General features: G+C 37.1%; 1 protein-coding gene across 4 annotated transcripts in view; it reads left to right on the top strand.

Annotated features, from left to right (window-relative positions):
- The window catches only part of PHF8 (PHD finger protein 8), a 93172-nt gene that overhangs the window by 50804 nt on the left and 19195 nt on the right, over nt 1-23173 (top strand). For all 4 annotated transcript variants that reach the window (XM_043569770.1, XM_043569768.1, XM_043569769.1 and 1 more), the window contains 4 exons: nt 2219-2397; nt 2686-2771; nt 3471-3604; nt 4206-4519. In XM_043569770.1, the coding sequence (XP_043425705.1) occupies nt 2219-2397; nt 2686-2771; nt 3471-3604; nt 4206-4519 (713 nt within the window). The remainder of the gene's footprint in view (nt 1-2218; nt 2398-2685; nt 2772-3470; nt 3605-4205; nt 4520-23173) is intronic.

Genomic DNA, 23173 nt, shown 5'->3' with positions numbered 1-23173 from the left:
TTGTTATCCCCATTTTATTAATATGGAAACTGAGGCCCAGAGAACTTAATTATAAGATTAACTACCATTGGGCACTTGCCTTGTGTTGGGCTCTTCATTAGCTCATTTAATCCTCCTAAAACCCTGTGGGGTAGGAAACAGATCAATTTAATGTCAGCCAATTTACTGAAAGAAAGCCAGTTCACCAAATGGCTGCTGAATGTATCAAATATACAGATTTACCAAAAACTGGTTTCTTTTTAACTATACGGTTTATTTCAACAGTTTTTACTGGTTAATATTGTTTGCCATATGTAACAGGATTATTTAAGCCATTTTTAAATTTTTAATTTTTTCCATTTCCTATATATATATATATATATACACATACATATACATGCATACATCTATATATACACATATATAGGAAGTATATATATATACACACATATATGTATATAGGAAGTATGTATATATATACATATAAAGTTTGTTTGTTTTGAGAGAGACAGAGCGCAAGTGTAAGCAGGGGAGGGGCAGAGAGAGAGGGAGAGAGAGCATCCCAAGCAGGGTCTTCACCGTCAGCACAGACCCAAGTGTACGGCTCGAACTCACAAAGCATGAGATCACGACCTGAGTCGAAATAAAGTCCTATGCTCAACTGACTGAGCCACCCAGGTGCCCCTTTATGTATTTTTAATAGCTTTTTTTGAGGTATAATTTATATACCATACCTGCTTTAAGTATACAATTAAATGACTTTTAGTAAATTTAAAGAATGTGCAACTATCACCACAGTCCAATTTTAGAACATTTCTATCACCCCGAAAAGATGCCTCATGCTCACTCATACTTAGTCCTTTGGTTCTCTTCTCCAAGCCCAAGCAACCACTAATCTACTTTCTGTCTCTGTAGATTTGTCTTTTCTAGACATTTCATATAAATGGAAAAATATAATATGTGGTCTTCTATGTCTGGCTTCTTTCACTTGTTTTTGAGGTTCATCCATGATGTAGTATGTATCATTAATTGGTTCCTTTCTACTGCTGAATAGTATACCATTCTATGGATATACCATATTTTGTTTATCCATTAACTAGCTGACAGTCATTTGGAGTGATTCCACTTTTTGACTATTATGAATAATGGTGTGATGAGCATTTGCATACAAGTTTTTGTATGGGCATATGTTTTCATTTCTCACTTAGTAAAATTTTGGGTCATATGGTAACGTTATGTTTAACTCTTTAAGAAACTGCCAAAATTTATTCTGAAGTGTGTGTACTACTTTATGTTCCCACCAGAAGTATACTGGCTAACATTGTTATTGTCTGTCTTTTTTATTATAGCCATTCTAATGGATATTAAGTGGTATCTCATTGTGGTTTTGATTTGCGTTTTCCCAATAACTACTGATACTAAGCATCTTTTTGTGTGATTATTGGGCATTTGTATATCATCTTTAGAGAAATGTCTATTCAGATCTTTTGCTCATTATTAAATTGGCTTGTCTTATTATTGAGTTCTAAAAGTTATTTAAATATTCTGGATACAAATCCTTTCCCAAATAAATGACTTGTAAATATTTCCTCCCAGTCTATGGCTTATCTTTTCACTTTCTTAATGGTATCTTTTGAAGCACAAATGTGTTGATTTTTACCTAATCCCAGGTCATAAAGATATTTTCCTATATTTATTTTTAGAAGTTTTATAGTTTTAGCTTTACATTTATCTCCAGGATCCATTTTGAGTTAATTTTTGTATATGATGTGAGGTAAGAATCCACATTCATTTATTTGCATGTGATACCCAGTTATCTTAGCACCATTTGTTGAAAAGACCATCCCTTCTCCCACTGAATTGCCTTGGCACCTTTGGCAGAATGCAACTGACCATAAATTTAAGGGTTAGTTTTAGACTCACAGCTCTGTTCCACTGTTGTATATGTCTGTCCTTATGCTCATATCACACTATCTTGATTATTGTTGTTGTATAGTAAATTTTGAAACCAAGTAGTAAAAGTCCTCCAACTTTGTTCTTTTTCAAAATTCATTTGCCCATGTTAAGTCCTTTGTATGCCTATATACATTTTAGTATCAGCTTATTAATTTATGCAAAAGAAATTAGCTGGATTTTAATAGAGATTGCATTGAATCTGTAGACCAGTTTGGGGGGTGGGGCTTGCCTTCTTAAGAATATTGAATGTGACTTTTTATGCTCTCCTTCTCTTTCTTTTTAGTGCCAAGAGGGTAAAGAGCTTATCTAAGTCTCGGCGAGCCAAGCTCACAAAGAAAGCAGATAAGGCTAGGCTGGTGGTGGAACAGGTGATGGAGGATGAATTTGACTTGGATTCAGATGATGAACTGCAAATTGACGAGAGATTGGGAAAGGAGAAGGCAACCTTGATAATAAGACCAAGTGTGTACCTATTCTTTCTTGTTCCTTCCCTGCCCATTTCACATTTGTTTCTGGTACTCTTGATAGACCAGAGGCCTTAGGCCTGAGCTTTTTGACATTCTGATTTACAAGCTCTTTAGGCCTCCATGTATTCTCTGCTCTAGAGATTTATATATAAACCAGTCCAAACCTCCCTCAATTAGTTTTCTGTGGTCATTACTTTTAGGAAAATTACAGTCTTTTCCCCCTGGGTGTTTGGCTTAGATGCTTATCTTAGCTTCATGATAAATGCATTTCATTATTTTCTAGAATTTCCTCGAAAGTTGCCCCGTGCAAAGCCTTGCTCTGACCCCAACCGAGTTCGGGAACCAGGAGAAGTTGAGTTTGACATTGAGGTAGGAGCCTGCTCTGTGTCTAGTCTTCTGCCATTCTGGTTACAGAGACAGAAGACAGATTGTCATTCTAGTCGGAGGTAAAAAGATATCCTATGCATTCAATTCCTAAAATATTTATTAAGTGAAAGATTGTGTGCTAAGTACAGCTAAGCATATAACTGGGAGATCATAATTTAGTTGACATATTTTAAAAATCCTTTAATGCAGTGGAGTGCCTAGCTGGCTCACTCGGTTAGGCTTCCAACTCTTGATTTTGGCTCAGGTCATGATCTCACCATTTGTGAGATAGAGCCCTACGTCAGGCTCTGCACTGACAGCATGGAGCCTGCTTGGGATTTCTCCCTCTCCATCTCTCTCTGCCCCTCTCCCACTCACACTTTCTGTGTTTCCAAACAAACAAACAAACAAACATTAACAAAATCCTTTAATGCCGGGTAGAAGAAAAGGCACTGCAATGTAGCAGAAAGAGTATCTGATTTGGAATATCTGATTATGACGTTACACAAATTATTTACTGAGCCTTAGCTTCCTTATCTGTAAAATGGGAGTTAACAATACCTACCTCACCAAGATGCTGTGAAGATTAAAATACTTGGTGCTTAGAAGATACTAGTATCCGGAGTGAAAATGTCAACACTGTATTGGGGCCTAACTAGACCAACCCTCAGCAGCTGAGGTGATATCCTCTTTCCCCAACAGGAGGACTATACAACAGATGAGGACATGGTAGAAGGGGTCGAAGGCAAGCTTGGGAATGGGAGTGGTGCTGGTGGAATTCTTGATCTGCTCAAGGCCAGCAGGCAGGTGGGGGGACCTGACTATGCTGCCCTCACGTGAGTACTGTCTTTGATCTCCCCTTTCCAGGTGATCAGATGCCACACCCTCCCACCCCCACCCAAAAGACTAGATCAGCCAATCAGCAGATATTTATCAAGATATTTAAAGGGACAAAGAATTAGCAAAGGCATTCAGGCTGAGAGACTAAAACAGACATGAAATCTGTCCTGGAGAACTTAAGATCTGACAGAAAGTGGATGTATATATAGACTTCAAAAGGGATCAATTTGGGGTTTTTTGGGACTTGGAAGAGGGACTGGAAGGGGCATGGAAGGAAAACTGGGCCTTTTCCGGGCCTTGTTTAAAAAATGAAAGAATTCAGCATGGGTGAACAGTGAGGGAGGTGCACCCCTCTTTTTGCCACCTTCCTGCTGTCTGCGGAAAGACTTGAGGCAAGAAGGACTGGCCTTGATGTGAAGACAGTCTTTGATATACTGTCTTGGTCCATTGGCTTGATTTCTGGTTTCTCATCTGGAATTGTTCTCTCCTTCCTCCCACCCTAAGCCCCACTATTGTCCCTTCTCCCTGACTGTTCTGATGACTATTTTCCTCTGACAACTACAGAAACTCCCTCAGCATTTCTCCTGTCCCTTGCAGCGAGGCCCCTGCCTCTCCCAGCACTCAGGAGGCCATCCAAGGCATGCTGTGCATGGCCAACCTGCAGTCCTCATCGTCCTCACCAGCTACCTCCAGCCTGCAGGCCTGGTGGACTGGGGGCCAGGACCGAAGCAGTGGGAGCTCCAGCAGTGGGCTGGGCACAGTGTCTAGCAGTCCTGCTTCCCAGCGCACCCCAGGGAAGCGGCCCATCAAGCGTCCAGCATACTGGAGAACCGAGAGCGAGGAGGAGGAAGAGAATGCCAGTCTGGATGAACAGGACAGCTTGGGAGCATGCTTCAAGGATGCAGAGTATAGTAAGGGTCCAGGCCAGAAGCGCTCCCCCTAGTCCCAGTCTCAAACCCAGTCCCAATCCAGGATAACCTGGGACAGTAGTGAGCAAAGACCTTGCCTTAAGCCTGATGCTTGCCTTCTTTGAGCCATGTTTTCTTAATGTGTAAAATGGAAATACCTACAGGTTGATTCAAGAATTAGAGATGGTGTTTGTCCAGAGCACCTGGCACATTGTCTTGCTCATGGAAGACCCTCAAAAAATGGTAGCCATTATAATTAGCTATCATCCATTTTTAAAATTGTCTAGCCTCCTTTGCTGGTAATTCTTTTTTCCCTTCTTGCCTGTTTTACCTCCATCACTTCCACTTCTCTGTTTGGTTCATCCCTTGCAAAGGTATATAATGACCTTTCAGCGGGCTTTTTACATTTAAGAGATGACCTTTTTTTAAGTTAAGATTTATTAAGTACTACAGTATATAAAGCACTTTTTTTATATAGTGCAGTTGACTTTAATGTGGGTTTTAATGTTGGTTTTTTTAAATTCTCATTGATCAAAATTCAAACAAGACTGAGAAAGCAAAAGAGCCCTTTGACTAATACTCTTCCTCCTCTGAGGAAGGTTACTTGAAGGTAACCTGTGCTATTAGTTGATGTATACCTTTCATTTTCTTGTACTTACAACCACATGTGGACATAAATAGATAGGGTTTTGTGTAGTATACATGGTTCTACAACTTGCTTGGATATCTTTCGATATCACTGATATCACATGGAGATCTATCTGCTTGATCAATAACATTGAGATCTACCTGTTGCATAGTAGCCTATAGCATAGATGTGCCACCATCTGTTTAACCATTGCCTTCTGATTAACATTTAGGTTGTTTCTGATTTTTTAGTTTGACTAACAATGCTGCATTGAAAATGCTTGTAAATAACTCTTGGTGTGCATGTGCCAGCTAACATTTCTATAGGGTAGCTAGACCTGCTGGATTGAAAGGTATGTATAAAATAAATGTTAATAGTGCCAAATTTCCCCTCCAAAAGGGCCAGTATATGAGCAGTGTATGAGACATACATGTTTCCCCACAGCCTTACCAGCTGTGGATATCATCAGTCTTCTTAATTTTTTGCAAATCTGATAGCAAAAGAAATGGTGTTTCAGTTTGTTTTATATGCTTATTGGCTCTTTTTAAATTTATTTTCTGTGAATTGATTCATTCTTTCCCCCATTTTTCTATTAGGATGTTGATTTTTTTATTGCTATGTAGGAGTTCTTTATATATTCTAGATTTGTTAGAGTGTTTTTTTAAAATATTTTTTTTAATGTTTATTTATTTTGGGAGACAGAGTACGGGGGGTGGGGGGCAGAGAGAGAGGGAGGCACAGAATCTGAAGCAAGCTTCAGGCTCTGAGCTGTCAGCACAGAGCCCATTGTGGGGCTCGAACCCACGAAGCGTGGGATCATGACCTGGGCCGAAGTCGGACGCTCAACCGACTGAGCCACCCAGGCCACCCCTAGAGTGGTTTTTTTTAAATTTATATTCTGGAAATGTTGCAAAATGTTTTCTTTTAGTCTGTTGCTTGTATTTTATTTATGGTATCTTTTAGCATGTCGAAGATTTCAGTTTTTACATAGTCATCTTTATCGATTTTTTTTTTTGTATTTTATGTCTCGTATAAGAAAACTTTCTTATATTTTTACCTAAAGCGTGTGTAGAAGTCAAAATTGTATCTCTTTCTCTGGAATTAAGTTTTATGAATTGTGGGAGGTAAGAATGTAAATGTAATTTTTTCCCATATGGATAGTTATTTGCTCTGACACCATTTATTGACTGGTTCATCATTATCCCCCTGGTTTGAAGTTCCGCTTTTGTCATAAACTAAATTCCCATGTGTATGTGGATTTGTTTTTCTACTCTATTTCCAGTTCTGACCTTTAATAGCTATATGACATTGGACAAACTAGTTAACCTCTCTGTGCTTCTCTAATAGTACCTACCTCATAGATTGTTGTGAGGATTAAATGAATTAATCTACATAAAGCACTCAGAACATTGCCCAGCACATGATAAGTGTTAGATATTATTAATATTTTCTGTTCTGTAAAATTTGTCCATTCCTTTTGTAATACCACATAGGTTAGTTACAATGGGCCTTGTGTCTGGTAGGACAGATCCCCTCTGCAGAACTTGCTTTAGACCTAAAGAGAGCACAAATGCTCAGCAAGCCCATCATCTCTGAGTGGAGCTGTGATTGGTCTTAGGGGCCTTCCAAGTTCCCCTGGCCACCCACCATACCTTCAGCAGACAGTCGAATCAGCCTACAGCTAAGACATCTGCCCCTGGCCTAACTACTTCCTTTTGTTCCCTGCTTTACCCAGCAACACGAGAAAGGCAGTTTAATAAGGAGATACTGATCTACTTGTTCTTATTTTTCCTGAATTTCCAGGCCATTACTGAGTTTTTTCTATTCCAGATGGATTTTAGAATCGGCTTGTCAAATTACATGGAAAATTATATTAGGATTTTTTAAATTAGGATCTCATGCATTTGTAGATAAATTTATGGAGACTGACATCTTCCATCAGAGAGGCCTTTCTGCTCTAATGGGATGTATGTATTCTTGAAAAACTTCTTGTCCTGAAAATGTGTACACTAAAAATAATAGGGCTTACAAGAAAAAGAGGGTTAAGAGCACACCCCTCAAAGTCTCTGTGGCTTTGAAGGCAAAACACCCAAATAATGACAGTCCTAATAATAATCCTTGCCCAGTTAGCAAGGCATTGGCATTTGCACCTAGCATCAGAATCAGTGGTTTCTTTGTAGCCTTAAACCCTGGGCTCAGGCTTTTTCCTTCCAGATGTGGGTTCTTGAGGGCATTTGCTTAAGATAGATACCAGCTTCATCAAATTAAAATCTGATTCAGGGCCTAGTCTTCAGCAGTCTTTTTGTCTTTTTTAAACATAGGGCAAATGTCTTCACAACTTCCTCATCTGCTTTCTTAGCTATCCTCCTCCCACCGGAGCTTCGTTTTGTAGGAAACAAAGGCACCATTTTCTCTTCCTCTAGTGGGAGGCACTATTGCAGGATTTTCAGCTTCTGTCTGTAGGTATTCATCTATTGCTAGGGCTTTCTCTGTAATTGTGAGAAAATTCATCCCTGATTGGTTAAAAATAACATGCCAAATAAAATTGCTTTGGAACCAGTGTAATTTCTGGATGACTTTGACGTCATTTGGACATGAGCAGTCACAAAACAGGCCATCTCGTCCTTCTGTCTTCAAACATGGTCTATCTCTCTATTCATGTGGGTTTTCTTGTATATCTGTTCAGTTTATTTACTAGGTGTTTTAAAGTTTGGTTCCTATTGAAAGTGGCATCTTTTCATCTATTACATTTTCCATTTGGCTGTTGCTAGTATGCAGGAAAATAATTGATTTTTCTATTTTGATCCTGTATTGGATTACCTTACTATGCTCTTATTAGTTGTTTCAGTTAATGGTCTTGGGCTCTTGAGGTAGATAATCTGTGTCCCCTATCTTAGTCTGCTAGAGCTGCTATAACAAAATGCCACAGACTATATGGCTTAAACAACAGACATTTATTTTCTCACGGTTCTGGAGGCTGGAAGTCCAAAATCAAAGTACTAGCAGTGTTAGGTTCCCCTGAGGCCTCTCCTTGGCTTGCAGATGATCTCCCTCTTACTGCTTCCTCACCTGATCTTCCCTTTGTGAACATAGGCCCCTGATGTCTCTATGTATATCCTAATCTCTTCTTAAAAGGACACATATTGGATCAGGGCCCACCCTAGTGGCCTCATTTTAACTGAATTATCTCTTTGAAAGCCTTATCTCCAAATATAGACATATTCTGAGGTACTAGGGGTTAGGAATTCAACATATGAAATTGGGGGGGCAGGACACAATTTAGCTCATAATATCCCTTTTCTTTCTAGTGTTCGATAGCTCTAGATTTTTCTAGTTTTATCACACTGTTGAATAGTAACAGTGATAGGGGGCGTCCTTGTATTGTTTCTGACTTTAAAGGTAATGCTGCCAGTATTTCTCCACTCGATACATAGGGCTCTCTGTAGGTCTCTGATAGGCGGTGTTCATGAAGTTCAGGGGGGAGTATCGATCTCTAGTTTGAGAGGTTTTTGTTTGTTTGTTTTAATCAGAAACAGAATTAGGTTTTGGCAAATGTTTTTTTTTTGGCATCTTTTGATTATAAGTGCATAGTTTTTCTCTGTTAATTTGTTAATTATAATATATGTTAATAGAATTACTGATTTTGAGTTGACATTTCCTTCTTGGGATTGGCTGTACTTGATCATGGTGTTTAACAGTAGTTTGTTTATTTAGTTCATTTGACTACTAATCATCTTGTTTGTTTACTATTAATTTCTGGTTTTATTTTAGTCCTTTTTCTTAATGCTCTTTGCACAACACCTCAAGTTGAAAGCTCTGTTCCTTTCTTTTCAGTCTCTTTTCCCTTTTGATAAAGGGTTTTTTAAATTTTATTTTTCAAATCAGCATGAAGTAAAATTGGCTTTGCTGCTATAACATGTTTAGATTCTTGTAACCACCACCATAATGAGCATACAGAACCTCCTCACACTCCCTTATGTTGTCCCTTGGTAACCGTGCTCTCCCTCTACCCTAACGCCTAGCAACCACCGATTTCATCTCCATCCCTGTGGTTTTGGCCTTTGCCAGAATGTCATGTAAATGGAGTTACGCAGTATATAATATTTTCAGATTAGCATCTATTATTCAGTATAGATGTTCTTATGTATCAATAGATGTTTCTTTTTTACTGCTCTCATCCATTGTAAACCACAGTTTCTTTATCCATTCACCCGTTGAAGGACATTTGGGTTGTTTATAGCTTTGGATGAGCTGCTGTGAACATTCATGTGCAGGCTTTTGTGTGAACATGAGTCTTCATTTCTCTAGGGTAAATGCCTTAGAATGGGATTCCTGGACTGTATGGGCAGTGGATAAGAAATGGCCAAGGTGTTTCCCAGAGTGGTTGTGCCACTTTACATTCCTGCCAATAATATATGAGAGTTCCAATTGCTCCACATACTTTTCAGCACTTGGTATTGTCATTGTATTTATTTTAGCCATCCTAATAAGTGTATAGTGATATGTCATTTAATGGGTTTTCTAATGTCTAATGATGTATCTATTGACCATTCATGCATCTCTCTTTTGAGATGTCTTTAAATAGACGCTTTGAATTACTTGCCTATATTTTTTTAGAGGTATAATTAACATAGAGTGTTATATTAATTCCAGGTATACAATATAAAGATTCAACAGTTCTGTATGTGACTCACTGCTCATCAAGATAGGTGTTCTCTTAATCCCCTTTATCTATTTCACCCATTCCCCATAACCACCTGCCCTGGCAACCACCAGTTTGTTCTCTATAAAGATTCTAGTTTTTTGTTTGTCTCCTTTTCTGTTTGTTCCTTCATTTTGTTTCTTAAATTCCACATATGAGTGAAATCATGTTGTATTTGTCTTTCTCTGACTTATTTCACTTAGCATTATACTCTGTAGGTCCCTCCACACTGTTGTAAATGGCAGGATCTCATTCTTTTCTATGGCTGAGTAATAGTTCAGTGTGTGTGTGTGTGTGTGTGTGTGTGTGTGTGTGTGTGTAATACCACATTTTCTTTATTCATTGATCTGTGGATGGGCTTATCTGTGGTTGACTTGCTTTTATATCATGGCTATTATAAATAATGCTGCAATAAACATAGAGGTGCATATATCTTTTCAAATTAGTGTTTTTATTTTCTTTGCGTAAATACCCAGTAGTGACATTGTGACATTACTGGATCATATGGTAATTCTATTTTTAATTTTTTTGAAGAACCTTCATATTGTTTTCCACAGTGGCCACATCAATATGCATTCCCACCAACAGTACACAAGAGTTCTGTTTTCTCCACATCCTGCCCAACGGTTGTTATTTCTTGTCTTTGATTTTTAGCCATTCTGACAGATATAAAGTGATATCTCATTGTGGTTTTGATTTGCATTTCCATGATGATTATTGATGTTGAGCATTTTTTCCATGTTTGGCCATCTGTAGGTTGTCTTTGGAAAAACGTCTGTACAGGTTCTCTGCCCATGTTTAAATCAGAGTATTTATTTGCTTTTTTTGGTGTTGAGTTGTTTAAGTTTTTGTATTTTTTGGAGATTAATCCCTTATTGAATATATCATTTGCAAATATTTTCTCCTATTCTGTAGGCTGCCTTTTTGTTTTGTGGATGGCTTCCTTTGCTCTGCAAAAGCATTGTGTTTTGGTGTAGTCCAAATACTTTAATTTTGCTTTTGTTTTCCTTGCCCAAGGACACATAGCTAGAAAAATGTTTCTATGTCCATTGTCAAGATTATTGCATATGTTTACTTTCTAGGAGTTTTATGATTTCAGGTCACACATTTAGGTCCTTAATCCATTTTGAGTATATTTTTATGTATGGTCTAAGAAAGTGGTCCAGTTTCATTATTTTGCATGTAGCTGTCCTGTTTTCCTGTCACCATTTAATGAAGAGACTGTCTTTTCTCCATTGTATCTTCTTGCCTCCTTTGTTGTGGATTAATTGACCATATAGGTATGGGCTTATTTCTGGCCTCTCTATTCTGTTTGATTGATCTATGTGTCTGTTTTTGTGCCGGTACCATACTGTTTTGATTACTACTGCAGCTTTGTAGCATATTTTGAAATTTGGGATTGTGATAACTTCCAGCTTTGTTCTTCTTTCTTAAGATTGCTTTGACTATTCAGGGTCTTTTGTGGGTCGATACAAATTTTAGTGTTATTTGTTCTAGTGCTGTGAAAAAATGTTGGCATTTTGAAAGGGATTGCATTAAATCTGTAGATTGCTTTGGGTGGTATGGACATTTTAACAATATTTGTTCTTCCAATCCATGAGCATAGAATATCTTTCTATTTGTTTGTGTTCTCTTCAGTTTCTCTCATCAGCATTTTATAGTTTTTCAAAGTACAGGTCTTTCACTTTCTTAAATAAGTTCATTCCTATGTATTTTGTTATTTTTGGTGGAGTTGTAACTGGAATTATTTCCTTAGTTTTTCTTTCTGCTACTTCATTTTTAGTATATAGAAATGCAACAGGTTTCTATATATAATTTTGTATCCTACAACTTTACTGAATTTATTTATCAGTTCTAGTGAATTTTTGGTGATATCTTTAGGGTTTTATTATGTCATCTGCAAATAGTGAGAGTTTTACTTTTCCTGACCAATTTGGATACCCTTTATTTCTTTTTCTTGTCTGACTGCTGTGGCTAGGACTTCCAGTACTATGTTGAACAAAAGTGGTGAGAGTAGACATCCTTGTCTTGTTCCTGATCTTAGGGGAAAAGCTCTCAGTTTTCTCCATCAAGTAGGATGTTCTCTGTGGGTTTTTCATATATGACCTTTATTATGTTGAAGTATATGTTCCCTCTAAACCTACTTTGTTAAGAATTTATATCATGAATAGATGTTGTACCTGGTCAAGTGCTTTTTCTACATCTATTGAAATGGTTTTTAATCTTTCTCTTATTGATATGATGTATCACATTGATTGATTTGTGAATATTGAACCACCCTTGCATTTTGGGAATAAATCCCACTTGAGCGTGGTGAATAATTTTTTAAATGTATTGTTGGCTTTAGTTTGCTACTATTTTGTTGAGGATTTTTGCATCTGTGTTCATCAGAGATACTGGCCTGTAGTTTTCTTTTTTTAGTGTGTTTATCTGGTTTCGGTATCAGAGTGATGGTGGCCTTGCAGGATGAATTTGGAAGCTTTCCTTCCTCTTCTGTTTTTTTTTTTTTTTGGAATAATTTGAGAAGAATAGGTGGGTATTAATACTTCTGTAAGTGTTTGGTAAAATTCACCTGTGAAGCCTAGAATTCACCTGTGAAGGTCTTGGAGTTTTGTTTGCTGCAAGTTTTTTGATTGTTGATTCAATTTCATTGCTGGTAATTGGTCAGTTCATATTTTTGTATTCCTTCATGATTCGGTTGTGTAAGGTTATATGTTTCTAGGAATTTATCTATTTTTTCTCAGTTGTCCAATTTGTTGGCATATAAGTGTTTAGAGTATTCTCTTATAATCTTTTGTATTCCTGTGGTGTGGTTGTTATTTCTCCTCCTTCATTCTGATTTTGAGTTCTCTCTTTTTCTTGATGAGTCTGGCTAAAGGTTTATCCATTTTGTTTATATTTTCAAAGAACCAGTTCTTTGTTTCATTGATGTGTTCTATTGTTTGGTCTCCATTTTATTTATTTCTGCTCTACTCATTATTATGTCTTTCCTTCTACTCAGCTTAGCTTTGTTCTTTTTCTATCTCCTTCAGGTGTAGGGTTAGGATGTATATTTGATATTTTTCTTGTTTGTTTAAGTAGGCCTGTATTGCTGTAATCTTCCCTTTTAGAACACCTTTTGCTGCATTCCAGTTATTTTGGACAATTGTGTTTTCATTTTCACTTGTTTCCATGTGTTTTTAAAATTTCCTCTTTGATTTCTTGGTTGATCCATTCACTGTTGAGTAGCATGGTATTTAGCCTCCATGTATTTGTGCTTTTTCCAGAGTTAGTCTTGTGGTTGACTTCTAGTTTCATACTGTTGTAGTCAGAAAAGATACATCGTACGATTTCAGTCTTTTTAAATTTATTGAGACTTGTTTCATGGCTTTACAGGTGTTCTATTCTGAAGAAGGCTCCATGTGCACTTAAAAAGAATGAGTATTCTCTTTTTAGTTGAAATATTCTGAATATACCTATTAGGACCATCTGGTCCAATGTGTCATTCAAAGCCATTGTTTCCTTGTTGATTTTCTTTCTGAATGATCCTTGCATTGATCCTTACTGCAGATCCTTACTTTGTTAATAGTTGTTTTATGTATTTAGGTGATTCCATGTTGGGCGCTTAAATATTTATAATTGTTCTATCCTTTTGTTGGATTGTTCACTTTATCATTAGGTGGTGTCCTTCGTTGTCTCTTGTTGCAGTCTTTGTTTTAAAGTTTATTTTGTTTGATATCAGGGGTGCTTGAGTGGCTCAGTCAGTTAAGTGTCCAACTCTTGATCTCAGCTCAGGTCATGATCTCATAGTTCATGGGATCAAGCCCTGCATCGGGCTCTGCGCTGACATCACGGAGCCTGCTTGGGATCCTCTCTCCCTCTCTCTCTGCCCCTCCCCTGCTCATACTCTTGCACTCTCTCACTCTCAAAATAAATAAGTAAACTTATAAAAATGAAGTCTATTTTGTTTGACATCAGTATTGCTACCCAGTTTTCTTTTCGCTTCCATCTGCATGGTAAATGTTTTTCCATCCTTTCACTTTCAGTCTGCATATATCTTAGGTCTGAAGTTAGCCTCTTATAGATGGGTCTTGCTCTTTTCTCCATTCAACCACCCTGTGTCTTTTGATTGGATCATTTAGTCCATTTACATTTAAAGTAATTATTGGAAGGTATGTACTTATTGCCATTGTTATTTGTTTTTCAGTTATTTCTGTAGTTCTTTTGCTCTCTTCCCTTGTAGTTTAATTGCATTTTTGCGTGATATGCTTAGATTCCTTTCTCTTTATTTTTTGTGTATGTATTACAAGTTTTTGATTTGTGGTTACCATTAGGTTCATAATAACATCTTATGCCTATAGCAGTCTATATTAAGTTGATGGTCGCTTAAGTTGGTACCCACTTAAAACATTAAATTTTTACCACTCCCCGTGTTTTATGTATATAACATCATACTTTACATCCTTTTCTTTTGTGAATCCCTTGACTGATTTTTTTTTAATTTTTTTTAACGTTTATTTATTTTTGAGACAGAGAGAGACAGAACATGAACGGGGGAGGGTCAGAGAGAGGGAGACACAGAATCCGAAACAGGCTCCAGGCTCTGAGCTGTCAGCACAGACCCCGACGCGGGGCTCGAACTCACGGACCGCGAGATCATGACCTGAGCTGAAGTCGGCCACTTAACCGACTGAGCCACCCAGGCGCCCCTCTTGACTGATTTTATAGATATAATTGATTTTACTGTCTTTGTGCTTTAACCTTCATACTGATTTGATAAGTGATTTATGTACTACTTTTATTATGTGTTTGCATTTACCTGTGAAATTTTTTCCCATTATTTTCTTGTGATTAAGGCCTTCTCTTTCCACTCAAATAATTCCCTTTAACATTTCTTGCAGGGCTGGTTTATTGGTGATGAACTCCTTTAACTTTTTTTTTTGTCTGGGAAATTCTTTATCTGTCTTTCTGTTCTGAATGATGTCCTTGGTGGGTTTGCATATTCTTGGTTGCAGGTTTTTTCCTTTCAGCACTTTGAATATATGATGCCACTCCCTTCTGGCCTGACAAGTTTCTGCAGAGAAATTAGCTGATAACCTTACGGGGTTTCTCTTGTATGTAATGGTTTCATTTTCTCTTGCTACTTTTAAAATTCTCTCTTTATCACTGCTTTTTGCCATTTTAATTATCATGTGTTTTGCTGTGGTCCTCCTTGGGATAATTTTGTTGGGTACTCTCTGTGCTTCCAGGATCAGGATATCTGTTTCCTACCTCAGATTAGGAAAGTTTTCAGCTATTATTTCTTCAAGTAAATTTTCTGCTCCCTTCTCTCTCTCTTTTCTTCTGATTCTGTGATCCTTATAATGTGAATGTTATTATACTTGATAATGTTATTGAGTTCCTTAACCAATTCTCATTTTTTTCTTTTTGCTGCCCAGCTTGGTTGCTTTCCATTACCGTCTTCCAGATTGCTGATCCATTATTCTTCCTCCTCTAATCTGCTATTGATTCCTTCTAGTATATTTTTATTTCAGTTATTGAGTTATTGGCATCTGACTGGGTCTTTTTTATATTTTCTGGCTCTTTGTTAAAGGTCTCACTGAGATCCTTCATTCTTTTCTCAAGTCCAGTGAGTATTTTTATGACCATTACTTTGAATTCTCTTAACAGGCATATTACTTCATTTAATTCAGCTGTTTTGTTGTGGTTTTGTCCTGTTCTTTGATTTCATACATATTCCTCTGTCTCCTCATTTTGTCTGACTCTGTCTTTGTTTCTGTCTATTAGGAAATTAGGCTACAATTCCTGATCTTGAAAGTAGTGACCTTATGAAGAAGTGGTCCTGTGGTGCCCTTTAGCACAATGTCCCCTGTTCACCAGAACCAGACAAGTTAGAGGTGTCTCTTTTGTGGGTGGGTGTGCCTCTACTATTGTAACTGAGCCACGTATACCTTCAGTCCACTTGGTTGCAATGACCTACTCTGCCTACTTTGGGCACACAGGGCAGGATTTGGTCCCTGTGCTGTTAAAGGGCCTGTCTGGGTTTGCCATGGGCTTATAAGTTGGGTAGTGTCAGTAGTTACACACTTGCCTGCCCTCAGCTCATCTCCTGGGGCTGTAGTCACATTGACCTACAGGGCAGTCTCTATATTGTACTCCCAGAGGCTTTCATTGATCGGTGGACCTGACAGTTGGACAAGATGCCTGCCCCCAGTCTAGGACTGATGGGCAGGGCACTATCTCTGTGCTGCCAGTTATAAGGTTCAGGCACTGGGACTGAGGGCATACTGGTGTGTATGGTTATCTTCCCTTCTCTCCCAGACAGTAGTCACTTTGGACTGGTGCTTTTCTCTGCTGGGGTTCCTTGCAGAGCATATTGGGACAGGAGTAGCTTTGGAGGGAGACCTCTCTCTTCAGTGGGGTAGGTTGGATGGACCGATTGGCAGGAGAGGAAGGGGGAAGGGCACATGGTGCTAGCAAGATAGGTAGACAGTGTTTACACTGGTTCCCACAAGTGACCTGCTATCCACACTGGGGACAGGGAAAGAGAAATGGTGCCTACCAACAGTTTTGTTCTTGGAGAGGTCTAAAAATTCCTGCTCCTCTAGTGCAAGTTCTGAGATTAGTAAATAAATCTTCAGTATATCCCAGGTGGTTTTCAAACTGCTGCTTCTGTGCTGTATCTTGGCCAAGTTATTTGTTTTACTGGCCCTTGAAGGGCTGGGTCCCAGTTTCCTATTGCCCCCCAATTCTCCAGAATATAATATAGCTCTTCCCAGGATCTAAGCCCACTGGTTTTTAAAGTACCTGGAGGTAAGCCCTGCTGAGTGTAAAAACTCTCAAAGTGAAGCCCCACTTCTTTTTCAAAGCCAAATGTTACAGAAACTCGTCTTTCCAGTGTGGGTCCTCTGTGCCTGGGGTGGGGTCTGATCTTCTCACTTCTTTGTGCTTGTAGTGTCCCTTCTGTTTGTGATTAGTCTCATCTCCATCCCTCCTACCCTTTTGATGTGGCCTCCTGTTTACAATTAACTGTGTAATGTCTGTTCTACCAGCCTTTGGTCATTTTCAGTGTCAGTTGCACTGATGTGGCTGTTACCTTGGTAAGTCTGTAGGACAAGCAAGATCAGGATCCTCCTACTCCTCCATCTTCCAACATTTGCTCCTTTTTTTAGTTGTGCTTTTTATTTCTTAAGTGTTGAGCTTTGAAATTTCTTTATAGTCTGAGTTCAAGTCTCTTATCAGATATATTTTCTCCTAGTCTATACCTTGTCTTTCATTCTTAACACTTTCTTTCTTAAAGTAAGCACTTACATTTTCTAGAAAAGTCCAGTGTCTTCAATTTTATTTATTTATTTTTTAGAGACTACAAGTGAAGGAGAGGGGCAGAGGGAGGGAGGGAGGGAGGGAGGGAGGGAGAGAGAGAGAGAGAGAGAGAGAATCTTAGGCAGGCTCCATGCTAAGCATGGAGCCTGACACGGGACTCGATCCCACAACCCTGGGATCATGACCTAAGCTGAAATCAAGAGTCAGACACTCAACCAACTGAACCACCCAGGTGCCCTTCAATTTTATCTTTTAATGATTATGCTTTTGATGTCTCCTTTAGCAATTCTTTATGTAAACTCAGGTCATAACAGTTGTCTCTTTTCATCTAAAAATTTTATGGTTTTACATTTCTATCCATGATCTATTCTGACTGAAGTTTTACATAAGGCATGTTTAGGTTGAGGTTCCCGCCCCTTTTTTGGCATATGGATGTCCAGTTGTCACAATACCACCATTTGTTTAATAGACTTTTTTCACCATTGACTTGGCGTTTACACCTTTGTAAAACGTCAAATGGCCAAATTTGTGTGGGTCTGTTTCTGAATTGTTTCATTCTTTTGCACTGATCTATGTATCTGTGCCTTTGCCAGTACTTTAGTGTCTTGATTACTATAGCCCTATAGCAATTCTTAAGATCAAGTACTATGAGTTCAATTTTGCCTTTCCATGTAAATTTTAGAATTAGTTTATCTGAAGCCACAAACATTTCTTCTGGAATTTTGATTGGAATTGTATTTAAATGTATAGATCAGTTTGGTGAAAATTAGCATCTTTATTTTTCATTGAGGTAAAATTCACAAAACATGTAATTTAACCATTTTAAATTGTACAATTCAGTGGCATTTAGTGCATTTACAGTGTTATGAAACCAGTGCCTCTCTCTGTTTCCAAAACATTTTCATCACCTCAGAAAAACTCCCCATATCCATTAAGTGATTGTTACCCTGCTGGTAACACTCATCTCCTGGTAATCACTAATCTGCTTTCTGTCTGATTTCTTTCTTGCCCATTATAGATATTTCATATAAAGTAATAATGTAATATTTGACCTTTTGTGTCTGGCTTATTTTATTTAGCATAATGTTTTCAAGGTTCATCTAAGTTGTAGAATATATCAGTATTTTGTTCCTTTTTATGGATGAACAGTATTTCATTGTATGGATATGCCACAATTTGTTTATCTGTTCATCTGCTAATGGGCATTTGGGTTATTTCCATCTTTTGGCTATTATGAATAATGCTGCTATAGACATTTGTGTCTATGTTTCTGTGTGGATATGTTATGTTTTCATTTGTCCTGAGCATATACCTAGGAGTAGAATTGCTAGGTCATATGCTAATTCTATGTTTAAGTCTTTGAGAAATCACCAAACTATTTCTACAATGACTGTGAGACAATTGGCATCTTAGATATATTGAATCTTCTAATCTATGTATATGGTATATTCCTCTGTATTTAATCTTTTTAAAATATCTTTCATCGGTGTTTTATAGATTTTACATACAGATCCTGTACATGTTTTGTTAGATTTATCCCAAAGTTCTGTATTTTTGGAGATATTATGAATGGTACCTTTTTTAACTTTTGGTTTCCAATTGTTAAATGCTAGTGTGCATAAATATGATTTTGGTGTATTGACCTTGTATCCTGCAATATTGGTATATTAATTTATTCTAGGAGTTTCAAAAATATATTCTTGGGATTTTTTGTATAGATGATTATGTCATGTGCAAATATAGACAGTCTTATTCATTTCGTTCTAATCTGTAAGCCTTTTATTTCTTCTTGCCTTTTTGTTTTGGCTAGAACTTGAAGCACTGTATGGTGAGTGAACAACCTTACCTTGTTTCCAATGTAAGGGGGAAAACACTCAGTCTTTTCACTATTATAATATTAGCCATAGGTTGTCAGGTTAAGGAAGTTCATTTCTATTCCTATTTTTCTGAGAGTTTGTTTATGAGTGGGTATTGAATTTTGCCCAGTGTTTTTGTTCTGTCAATGGATATGATCATGTGGTTTTTCTTCTTTTGTCTATTAATATGGTAGGTTACATTGATTGATTTTCAAATATTGAACCAGACTTAAAATTACAGTATAGACCTTACTTGATCATGGTATATTAATCTTTTTATATATTACCTGATTCAATTACTAGAATTTCACTGAGGATTTTTGTGTCTATGTTTATGATTGATACTGGTCTGTAAGTTTTTTTTTACTCTCTGACTTTAGTTTTGGTATAAGGGCAATGCTGGCCTCAAACAATGAGCTGGGAAATATTCCCTTCTCTTCTATTTTGTGGAACTGGTTGTGTAGAATTAGTGGTTTTTTTTTCTTTTTTCAAGTGTTTAGTTGAATTTATAAATGAAACCATCTGTGCCTAGAGACTTCTTTTTCAAGTTTTAACTATGGTTTTATTTTCCTTAGTAGGTATTATTACTAGTAGTAATAGTATTAATACTACAAACAGAATTGTTTGTAGTATTCTCCTAGTATCCTTTTAATGTCTGTGATGTCTTTAGTATCTCCCTTTTTATTCTTGATATTAGTAATTTGTGTCTTGTCCTTTTTCCTTTGTCATTCTTGCTGGCATTTTATCAGTTAATGGATCTTTTCAAAAGACCTACTTTTGGTTTTATTTAATATTTACTATGATTTTTTTTATTACTCAGGATTTAGTCTATGTTGATAATTTTGCACTGTGAACTTGATAAGAATGTATATTCAACTATTGTTGGGTTGAGTGTTCTAAAAGTTTCAATTAGATCAAGCTGATTGATGATAATGTTCTATATCTTTGCTGATTTTCTGTGTACTTGTATCAATTACTGAGAGAGAAGTGTTGAAGTCTCCCAATTATAATTAAGGATTTGTCTATATCCCTTTTTAGTTCCATAAGTTTCTACTTCATGTACTTGGAAGCTCTGCTGTTAGGTGCATCTACATTTAAGATTGTTATGCCTTCTTATTGAGTTCAACCTCTTGTCATTATGTTAGTTCCCTTTATGTTCCAGGTAATTTTTCTTGATCTGAAGTTACTTTGATAATATAGTTAATCCAGCTTTCTTTAATTAATGGTATGTTATATCATTTTCTTCCTTTCTTCCTTTTTATTTATGTATTCATTCATTTATTCATTGATTCATTTATTTTTACCATGACCCAGAACTCAGCCTGTATCCTTTATCTTTGGTTCCCAAGTGATATTTGATTCACATCCATACAGAATTAAGAGAAAAAAAACTTGAATCTGTTCTCACTGCTATTCACTGAAATAATTTAGAATAAGATGAGGCCTCATTTCTCTAAACTGAACCAAGAGGAAACCTGTATTCACTGTTTGAAAAAAAGAAAGGAAAATAAGCTTCTAAGATTGAACTGACTCATTCATTGGAGGTCAGGAAACCGCTGTACACCTCACTTATCTGCAGAAAAATGCAAATGGATGCAACCACATAATCACTTAGTGTAATTTAGAATTCTGACTTCAGTGCTTACAGGGATGTGGCAGGACCATACTGGTGCAGTCTGGTGGCAAGAATATTAATCATGAAATCTTACTGTGGAACATGTAGCCCAGAGAATGTCTCCCACAAATCCATCAGGAGACAGGTATGCTAATATTCCTATAGGGGGCCTTGATGCCATCCTTCGGGGAAAGGAGAAGTCATGGGTGGTAAATGTTAGCACAGTCAGAAATAATGGGTTAGATTTACACACAGAAACATACAGATTTCAGATGTAGTACTGAATAAACTAAGAAACAATGGCATTTCAACAAATTAAAAATGTACACAATGGTATTTTTCAGGGGAAATTTAAGTTACTCTTCTATTTTATTTCTTACCTATATGATTTCATTTAAAGTGAGTTTTTTTGTAACCATTTACTTGAGTTCTATGGTGTTTTAAAAAATCCTTATTGATTATCTATTTTTAGACCATTTATGTTTAATGTAACTAATGATATGTTCAGATGAAGGCTTACCATTTTATTGTGTCATTTATATTTGTTTTCTCTTTTTGTTTTTCTTTCTCATTTCCTCCCCTCATTTGGATTATTTGAATAATTTTTAATATTTGATTTTAATTTATCAATGAGTTTTTTACTATGTTTCTTTGTATAACACTCTTATTTTATTTTATTTTTTTAATTTTTTTTTCAACGTTTATTTATTTTTGGGACAGAGAGAGACAGAGCATGAACAGGGGAGGGGCAGAGAGAGAGGGAGACACAGAATCGGAAACAGGCTCCAGGCTCTGAGCCATCAGCCCAGAGCCCGACGCGGGGCTCGAACTCACAGACTGCGAGATCGTGACCTGGCTGAAGTCGGACGCTTAACCGACTGTGCCACCCAGGTGCCCCAACACTCACTTTTAAAGAGACTGTCTTGTCCCCATAGAATGTTCTTGGAACCCTTGTCAGAAATTCAATTGACTATAGATGTTGGGATTTCTTTCTGGACTCTCAATTTTATTCCATCATTCTATTCTTTTTCAAGATTGTTTTGGCAATTCCAGGTACCTTGCAATTCCACTGGAATTTTAGGATCAACTTTTCCATTTCTGCAAAAAAATGCCATCGGTATTTTGATAGGAATTGCATTGAATTTGTAGAATGCTTTGGATATTATTGCCATCTTAACAATATTAAGAACTCCAATCTATGAACGTAGGCTGGTTTTCCATTTATTTAGGTCTTCTTTAATTTCTTTCAGTAATGTTTTATAGTTTTCAGTATATAAGTCTCATACCTCCTTGATTAAAATTTATTCTTATTTGCTTTATTCTTTTTGATGCTATTGTACATGGAATTGTTCTCTTAATTTTCTTTACATATGGTTCTAGAAACACAACTGATTTTTACATTGATCTCATAATCCTTAAACTTTACTGATTTCTGTTATTAGCTCTCATGATCCTTAAACTTTACTGATTTCTACTATTAGCTCGAATAGATTTTTGAAGATTCTTTAGGATTTTTCTGTACATAGCATAAAGTCATCTGCAAATAGAGTTTTATTTCTTCCTTTCTAATTTGATGCCTTCTATTTCTTTTTCTTGCCTAATTGTTCTGGATAGAACTTCTAGTACAATGTTGAATAATAGTGGTGAAAGTGGGCATAATTGTCTCATTCTTCATCTTCAGGGAAAAGTTTTAGCCTTTCACTTTTGAGTATGATGTTAGTTGTGGGTTTTCTTTTTTTTTTTAATATATGAAATTTATTGTCAAATTGGTTTCCATACAACACCCAGTGCTCATCCCAAAAGGTGCCCTCCTCAATACCCATCACCCACCCTCCCCTCCGTCGCACCCACCATGAACCCTCAGTTTGTTCTCAGTTTTTAACAGTCTCTTATGCTTTGGCTCTCTCCCACTCTAACCTCTTTTTTTTTTCCCTTCCCCTCCCCCATGGGTTTCTGTTAAGTTTCTCAGGATCCACATAAGAGTGAAAACATATGTTATCTGTCTTTCTCTGTATGGCTTATTTCACTCAGCATCACACTCTCCAGTTCCATCCACGTTGCTACAAAAGGCCATATTTCATTTTTTCTCATTGCCATGTAGTATTCCATTGTGTATATAAACCACAATTTCTTTATCCATTCATCAGTTGATGGACATTTAGGCTCTTTCCATAATTTGGCTATTGTTGAGAGTGCTGCTATAAACATTGGGGTACAAGTGCCCCTATGTATCAGTACTCCTGTATCCCTTGGATAAATTCCTAGCAGTGCTATTGCTGGATCATAGGGTAGGCCTATTTTTAATTTTCTGAGGAACCTCCACACTGTTTTCCAGAGTGGCTGCACCAAGTTGCATTCCCACCAACAGTGCAAGAGGGTTCCCGTTTCTCCACATCCTCTCCAGCATCTATAGTCTCCTGATTTGTTCATTTTAGCCACTCTGACTGGCGTGAGGTGATATCTGAGTGTGGTTTTGATTTGTATTTCCCTGATAAGGAGCGACGTTGAACATCTTTTCATGTGCCTGTTGGCCATCCGGATGTCTTCTTTAGAG

Source organism: Prionailurus bengalensis, chromosome X (genome assembly GCF_016509475.1).
Source record: "Prionailurus bengalensis isolate Pbe53 chromosome X, Fcat_Pben_1.1_paternal_pri, whole genome shotgun sequence".
NCBI lineage: Eukaryota > Metazoa > Chordata > Mammalia > Carnivora > Felidae > Prionailurus > Prionailurus bengalensis.
This window is presented reverse-complemented; position numbering and strand designations above follow the sequence as displayed.